This window comes from Pediculus humanus, genomic scaffold (assembly GCF_000006295.1).
Source record: "Pediculus humanus corporis 1103172108219 genomic scaffold, whole genome shotgun sequence".
Lineage (NCBI taxonomy): Eukaryota > Metazoa > Arthropoda > Insecta > Psocodea > Pediculidae > Pediculus > Pediculus humanus.
The window spans coordinates 144,842-153,732 of record NW_002987789.1 but is presented as its reverse complement, the minus strand read 5'-3'; the positions used below and the strand labels follow the sequence as shown (position 1 = coordinate 153,732).

The 8,891-nt window shown below is 23.5% G+C and overlaps 2 protein-coding genes across 2 annotated transcripts; both read left to right on the top strand.

Annotated features, from left to right (window-relative positions):
• Positions 1–1,006: 1,006 nt before the first annotated feature.
• On the top strand, positions 1,007–2,295 carry Phum_PHUM448920 (protein FAM57B, putative; the record flags this gene model as incomplete). The annotated part of the gene is made up of 5 exons (XM_002429667.1): positions 1,007–1,257; positions 1,416–1,578; positions 1,655–1,846; positions 1,930–2,123; positions 2,262–2,295. The coding sequence occupies 5 exons, from the start codon at positions 1,007–1,009 to the stop codon at positions 2,293–2,295; spliced, it is 834 nt and encodes a 277-aa protein (XP_002429712.1).
• A 2,476-nt stretch (positions 2,296–4,771) lies between these two features.
• Positions 4,772–7,620, top strand: Phum_PHUM448910 (uncharacterized protein; the record flags this gene model as incomplete). Its single annotated transcript, XM_002429666.1, has 9 exons — positions 4,772–4,775; positions 5,274–5,431; positions 5,667–5,877; positions 5,969–6,052; positions 6,141–6,262; positions 6,344–6,491; positions 6,579–6,708; positions 6,879–7,118; positions 7,368–7,620. The coding sequence occupies 9 exons, from the start codon at positions 4,772–4,774 to the stop codon at positions 7,618–7,620; spliced, it is 1,350 nt and encodes a 449-aa protein (XP_002429711.1).
• Positions 7,621–8,891: the final 1,271 nt, after the last annotated feature.

The window sequence follows — 8,891 nt, the reverse complement described above, 5'->3', positions numbered from 1 at the left end:
AAATAAAAATGATTTTTGTAACTCAAATTTATATTTTCATAAAACGTTTATGAGTCAGTGCACGACTTTAAAATCGAAATTGAAATTATTTTTTTAATATTTTTCTTTAATTAATATAATATTATTAAAGGATAATGTGTTGAATGATGTTGTAAAATGAAGATTAAATTAGTTGTAATTGTTTTATTATGAATAAATATATATTACATTTATTTTATGTAAATTTTAATCGTTATATTTTTTTATTAATATATAACTTCCAACCATTTAATTTTAATTTAAACTAGTTGAAAACTATTTTAAAATAAATAAAGCTTTAATAACCTTTAAAAATTGTTTACAAAGTACTTTCAAAAGCATATATATGTGTTACTGTGTCATGTTATTAATATGAATGAGTTAACTATTTCTTCTATTGTTCTTTTTCTTTATAAAAGAAAATATTAAGTAAAATAACTTTCAATTAACTGACTGAACTATTAAAAAAAAGAAAACAAATTTAAAGTAAGCCAAGGCATTTTTTTTACACAAAGCAATAATAATAAAAATAAATAATTGAGAAATTTTTTTATTTAATAAAAGAAATCAAAAGTTTAGTATAATAATCGATTAACAAGTGCAATTTAACATATCTTTGCTAATCTCTTATAGGTCAAGTTATCAATTTGGCAACACTGTTTATTATTTTTAAACCTTATCTGTATTTTATCATTGTGGAGTTTGTAAAACAAATTTTTTTTTTTTTTTTTCGGTTTATTTTTTTTTCTTTTTTCTTTTTTTTTTTTTTTTTTTTTTGCAAAGGCAATGAACGTATTTTCATTGTCAATTAAATTTAGTATATCAAACATGTGTTTTTTAAGTAATTTTATATAATGGTGAGTAGTAATATTTAAATATTTTATCTTTCATTTTATTTATTTTTGATTATAATAATTTTTTTTAAACGCCCTTTAATTCATTTGAAAATTTGTTTTTTTAATTTATAATATTTTTAAGAAAATAAAAAATGAAAGCGGCTCCACTCCTTATTGGATCCGTCATTGGGTCTTTTGCAGCGGTTTGGATAATTTTACATCCTCTTCATCCAGAAGATAGAATATCAATTGTTCAAGGAGTATGTTTAATGGGTTTAGGATTTATTTTTTTCATTTCAATGTTTGATCTGTCTAATTATTTCATGTTTTATACGTATGAAGGAAAAAAATTTGCTAAAAAATATAAACTCAGCCTTTATGATGTTATGGATATATCGAACAAGTATGTGATGTGAATTAAATCTGTAATTATGTAATAATATCAGTTGATTGATTTTGACCTTTACTGTGACAAATAGCAATGTCAGATAACTTTTTTTTTTTTTTAATCATGTTTTCATTATTTAAATATTTTTCATTTTTTTTTTTTTTTCTTTCCAGAGTTGTATCTGCTGTGCAAGCAGTTCTCTCGAGTATTTGCGGAACTATTGTTTGCACTTTTTCTTGTCCGAGAAATATGTTAAGAACATCTCATTTTATGTCTCAGGCTTATGCCTGGTTTGGAGCTTCTTATTTTTTATATGATGTTTATTCAATGTTTATGGTTTGTTAAATTCAATTTCCAAACTTTTTCTTTTTTTTGTAAAAAATTATAACAATATTCATTTGAACATATTTAGATTCATAATCTTTCTCCGAAAACAATCAATAGATTAAATGCACGTAGTTTAACCAAAGAAAACGAAATCGTTGATGATAACCAAATACTAAAAGCTAGTCATTTTACAAAAGTTAAAGATTTTATTTACCATCAACCGATTATTATTATTCATCATTTATTTATTGGCCTTTTCGGTTTTTTAGTCGTCGTTGTAAGTATTACATCATTTCCTTTGCCCAAAACTTTTTTTTTTGTAAATAGTAAAGTCTAATTGTAATAATTAAAACATTTCAGCATTTGAGAAAAAATTTTGGCGATTGCGTTTTCGGATTAATTTTTTTAATGGAACTTTCAACTCCATTCGTATCATTTAGAGGAATATTAAGTAGATTACATTTGAAAGAATGTAATCTTTATCTTGTTAATGGAATTGTTATGATAGCAGTATTTTTTATGTGCAGAATATTTTTGTTCATTTGGTTATTCAAGTATTACAGTCAATTTATTGAAGCATCATTATTCGAGGTATCGATTTGAATAATCATTCATATTTACGACAACAATTTTTTTTTTTAAATTTAAATTTAAATCCCAAAAAAATTAATTTCTTTCTTTCTTCCTTTCAGGCTGTTTTATCTCTTCCAACTGTTTGCAGAATAAGTTTAATTATTCTAATACTTCCACAATTATATTGGTTTTCGATTATGCTTAAAGGAGCATTCGCTTTGTTTAGTACTACCAATACTAATAATTCAGGTAACAAATCGACTAACATTAATAATTTTATATCTGCCAATAAATTGAACGATACAAATGGAAAACAAAATTATAAAATTATTTCCGATAAGAAAACATAAAAAAAAATTGTAATAATAATAATAATAACTAGTCATAGAAATAAGAAAATATTTTTAATAACAATCTATTTGTTTTTCAAACTAACCATAAGTCAAAAATTAAAAAAATTTCTTTTTTTTTTTTTTTTATAAGCATTAAATTTGACATTTAAAATATTAATAATAATAATAATAATAATAAGCTTAACGCTTTTAAAATGTATTTTTTAAACGTTTTGTTTGAAAATAATATTTATATATAAATGTTTAATTTATTAATAAATTATTTAATAAAATTTTATGAGTAAATATATATTTATATAAATAAACATACGTATATATATATATGTAATGTGACTGTTTGTATTATTTATCGTTAACAAAATAATAATAATAATAATAATAAATAATTATTATGTAATTTAATAAAAATTATTTATGTTGAATTTTTGACTTGGAAAAGAAAAAAAAAAAAAATTATTTTTTTTAAAAATTGTTTTTGAAAAAATAATCAAAGGCAGCAGAAGAAATTATTTTTATAATTGTTTAATATGTCATCAATAATTAAATTGCTTCTTTGCTAAAATGTTATAACATTACACATTATTATTATTATTATTATTATTAAAATGGGGGAAGAATAAAAATGAATTTTATAAAAAAAAAAGTGTCCTAAAATCATTTATAAAACTTCCCGAACTGATATGAAAAAAAAAAAATTTTTTTTGCTACCCCAAGTGCTTCTTTAAAATTATGTAATTCTTCCATAGTTATCAATAATTTTTTTTTTTTCTTTTGTATTATTATTATTATTATTATTACTGTTTTTGTTTCGAATGATTTTTTTTTTTTTTTTTTTTTCACCCCCCCAAAATTTAATTTAATAATGAAATGTAAAGAAATTTTTTTTTTTTTTTTTTTATCGAGTATTGTTTTTGCCATTTTTTTTTTTTTTTTTAATGCTCTTGACAATTTTAATGTTATATACAAGCTGTTAATAATAATAATAATAATAATAGTAGTAGTAAAATAAATGTTCTAAAATACAAATTGTAACTGAGCTTTTTTTTGTTTTTTTTTTTTTTTAAATGAAATGTTGTTAAAAAAACATAAAAAAATGTTGTTTGTGTGTGTGTGTGTGCGTGGGAGTGTGTGTAACTTTGTACGTAATTGTTAAAGAATCATAAGAGTTTTTTTTTTTTTTAAATGTTACCTTTATATATAATAAATATTTATTGAATTTTTGTGCTTTTTATAAAAAAAAATAAATAATATTCATTAAAGCAGTTAATATGATGTTTTTGATTAATTTATTCCTACTGATAACTTATTTGGAAATTTCAAAAAAAAAAAAAAAACGTTTTGATGATAATAAGAAATTGTTGATAACTTTAGTCACGTAGCCATTTTGATTGACAAACAATCAATTTTTTTTTGTTCGATTAAAAATAATTATAATTTGTTAAAGTTTTAAATAATAATTAATTAATTTTTTGTTGTTTGCGAATAGAAATTTCATTTTTGTTTTATCGATAAGTAATTTTTTATTGTTATATTTCAAAAATTATTATTTATGTCAAAGAGAAATGTTCCCCCCACCCCATGTTTATTTTTAATAAGTAATTATTTTAAAAATTAATTAATAACGTTTGATTTTTTTAAAAACAATTAATAAAAAGAATTATTTCAGTCAAATTATTATTAATAACTTGTCATTATAATCCGATAATGTTTTGATTTACGGATTTAAGAAACTGTCAAAAAACAAACAAAAACTCGCGCCATTTTGTTTCAATTGTTTACATTATTTTTTTAATGAAAAATTTTAATATAAATAAAATTTTAAAAAATTTTCATCGTGCCTTATCGTAAAACGCATTTAATTAATCATTATAGTTTTATTAAACATTTAAAATGTTTTAAATGAAAATTAATGTTTTTTGCAAATAAAAAAAGAATTTTCTTTAAAAACATATTGAAATTCATTAGGCTGGTGTACTAGCAATCGATTTAAACTTATTTTTTTATTAAACAAATAATTAAATTTTGTTATTTTATTCAACCGCAATAAAAATATTTATTAAAATGTAACTTACCTTAATAATTTCCATTCCTTCAACCCATTTTCACTTAATAAAAATCACAATTAAAACTTAAAAAACACATTTCAATATTTTAAACTGGCAGCCATCTTTAAAAATTTTTTCGTTAGACGTTTCCGGACGTAACGGTAAACACTAATGTTTTTATTTAAATAAAAAACAATTTTCAAATAACAAAAGGTCTTTAATTATTTAAAAATGGGTAAGCATGATAAATATTTAAAATACAATGTAAATTTATTTAAATTTTTATTTTAAATAAGGTAAAATCAATGTTATTGATGTAATTTCGTATTATCTATTCAATAAATACATAAATATGTGATTATTATAATTATTATAAAATTGTCACCTTATCACAATTGACAAAAAAAAAAAAAACCGTTGTGAATGATTCTCTTTTTCCTTTTATATTTATTTATTAAAATAGTGCAAATATACTAAATTTGTATATTAATATTTATATTTTCTTTAATTGTCACTTGCTAATGTTTACCATGTATATATATATATATAAAGAATAAGATGGCAAATTAAATGTAAATATTGTCAATTTTATGTTTTTTATGTTTTATTTATTATGTTTTTTCTTTAAAGTACAATAATGGTTTATAATAACCTTAATTTGTATGAAAATATTTAGAATTTTATTTAAAATTCAATTATTTTTATTAGGTTTAAAAATTTTTTCCTTTTTCAGGTACTCAAGAATTTCAAAGAGAATACATAGATTATTTACAACAGAGAAATACTGAACTATTAAATAAACTTAGTCAATTGAAAGAAAGTTACGATAATAATCTTGTGACAAAAAACACAAATGGGCAGTATTTTAGTACGACAGTCGAAGACATTTTGGTGAGGCCATCTTTTATGTTCGTTTTTTTTTTTTTTCAAAAAATAAAAATAAATTGTGTTGATTACTAAATAGTAAAGTTTGCAATTTGTTAGTTTTAGTTTTTCTATTTTAGTTTAAACTCAATATATATATATGCATGTACATATGTGTGAGTGTATCTGTTATAAAATTTTAGTTAGTTTTCGAATAAAATGTTATGTTATTTTGCTATGACTATCGAATTACATTTTTCAGAATGTTTGCATATCCCTACCACAAGATATAGACAAATTTTTCGAAGAAATATCAGCAGCTATGAACACATTAAAAAATATATTGCTGAAAAAATCTGAAATGGTACAGTTATTTAAAAAAATATCACTCGAGTCAAATTTATTTACGTTGGGAAATGAAAAAAATTGTCTGGCAGAAGAAACAAATTTACAACAAGGCACTGGAAAAAAAAGTTAGAATTTTATTTTATTTTCGAATACAAAACAAACTAACCTATATATATTTTTATTATTATTATTTATTTAAAGGTGGCACTGTAAAAGTTTCACCAATGATAAACGGACAAGTCATTTCAACAGAACCGAGAATATATTTAAACAGGGTATTAACACCTACCAGGAAAGTTGGTAAGAGAAAAAATTATTTTTTTTTTTTGGAAATCGAATGACAATTATTAAAATCACCATGTTTTTTTTTTTTTTTTTTTTTTTTTAGAACCTCTGTCTCCGATTGTAGAAACAAGTCCTGCATGTTCACCTGAATTAATAACACCAAACAAATCATGCGAAGAAAGGGGAAAATTCAACAGCAATTCGAGAAATTCTATTAAAAGTGAGGTAAATAATTTAGTCGAGAGTTGAAGACATTTTCTCGATTATTATAATTTGTTTAATAATTAATTATGATGTTGATGACAGGAATTGATGGAAAGTGAAAAAATTGATAATGATGATAAATCATCAAATGTACCTGGTGTAAAAAGGGAAAAATTAGATGACATCACATCACGTTCGATTAGGCACAATCGAAATAGTTCATCGCAAACAAATAAAAACAATACGATCGGTGAGTAGTAAAAAAAAAAAAAACTTTCATAATTTCTAATAAAAAAAAAAAGAAACCTTAAACCTTAAACGATTAATATTTAATTAGTATTGATGAGAGAAAATGAATTCGATCCATTAGAAGGTCCATCATGGCGTTTTAACGGTCGTCGTTCGTCAAATTCTTCACCTTCGAACGTTTCAAATACATTTGTTAATTCAAGGCGGCATAAATACAGGTTTTTCTCTAAAATTTTTGATAAAGTAATTTTTTTGTATTTTTTTTTCATTAAATTAAAATAAATTTTAATAATAATAATAATAATATTTACGTGCATTGATTTGACATTTAAAATTTTTGATAACAAAAAAAAAAAAAATAATAATAATAATATTTACAGAACGATAGATTATCCGATATGAATAAAAAACAAAAAAAATCTGGTATAAATGTAAGAAATTCAATGAAAAAAATGGAAGATTTAAACATGTCACCGTTGTCGTCACCGTTGTCGTCACCGTCGTCGTCACCGTCATCGATGACGTCACAATTTGTTGATAATTTTTCACGGGATGATAATAATGTTTTTTTAGAGGAAAGTGAAAATCATTCGACGATGGAAAAAAGAGAAACGGAATTTTCTTCAGAGTGAGACTATATACTTTGTGAATTTGAAAAGAGAGAGAGAGAGAGAGAGAGAGAGAGAGAGAAAAGAATTTTCCGAATTAAAAAACTTTTCTTTTTTTTTTCAGTTGCATTTCGAATACGCCTAATGTAAGCGTAAACGATGACATTATAAAAAAATTGTTAGTTGACATTTTCTTTTTTAACTAAATTTTCCAGCCTTTATGATGAGAAAATAAAAGGAAAATTTATTTGGGTTTTTTTTTTTTATAGGAAACAACCGGTTATACAATTAGAAGATTGCATGATTGAAAAAAAATCAAAAAATAAAAATAATAATAATAATAATAATAATAATAATAATAATATGGTTAAGGGAAAATTCAAAAGCAGAATATTAAATGAAATAAAATTAGATGAAACAATAAATTCGGATGAATCCGGAGGGAGGACGAACATTGCGGGTGGTAGAAAAAGAAGAAAAGCCGCACCCGTTAATTTAAGCGAACCTAATTTAAACACGTGAGAGAGAGAGAGAGACAAAAAATTAATTAATTTTTCTTCTGTCTCTTTTATTTATTGATATAAATTGTTTTTTTTTTGTGTGTGATTGTTACAGTAAGCTGAGAAGAGAATGAACGAAGAAACGGAAGAGGAGAAAAAGGAGAGGGGAGGTGGGGGACAACGTATGGAAAATCGGGTATACCTACTAAGTAGTTTTTTTCGTGACAGGTTTTGAAATGGCAAAAACCAAAAAAAAATTTACCCGGATTTCTTCAATTCATTCTAAAAAAAAAAAATTAAACTGATTTTCGCACGTGTATTGTTATATCGAACGGAAATGTAATACATAATCATCATCATCATCATCATCGTTATCGTCATTAATATTATTATTAGAATTTTTTTTTTTTTTTTTTTTATATTTGTCTTATGTGAATTATTTTTGTGTTTATTTTTACATCATTTTATTTTTAAATAAAATATTTAATGTAAAATAATTCTAATTTTTTTTTATTTTTCCACATATCAACTTTTATATAATTATTTATTATTATTATTATTATTAATTTATTTATTTTTATTATTTTTAAAAAGAGAAAAAAATTATTGGGTTGGGGAGTAAATAATTACGGATTTTCCACCGATAGATAGTTTTCCCATGTTTTTGAGTACCTTTTTACATTTTTGTGCAGACAAGAAGAATTTTTGATATCTTATTATTTGGTTCCTTCTGTACCATTCAGTATCAAAAGTTCATTGAACTCTTAAAAGGTACGCGAGCAAAAGACATTTAAAGCCAATGAGGAGCCAAAGCGAGAATTTCCTTGACATTTTGCTTTTTTGAAAGGGTGGGCTTCACAAGCCAATAAAAAGTTGTGGGTGGGGTTCAGTGGAGGTGGTCGATGATGACCAAATAAAGATCATAAAAACCGTCTGCGGCGTCTTGGGTACCAAAAGAAGCTTGGCGCATTACCTTGGGTAGTGTAGGACAACTTGGTCTTTGCGATATGCTTTGCTTAAATGCAATGCGAATGACCCATTTTTGAAAGAATAGTGACCGGAAATGAAAAGTGGGTTGTCTATGACAACATTTTGAGGAAAAGATCCTGGTCTAGGCATGGGAAACAGGCACCAAAAAAGGTACTGTCATCATTTTGGCGGTATTACAAAGATATAGCCTACTTTGAGCTGCTGCTGCCACGAAATCAGACCACAAATTTAAGGTTTACATTCGAATAATTTAAATAATGCCATCCAAGAAAAACGACCAGAGTTAGCCAATAGAAAAGGAAG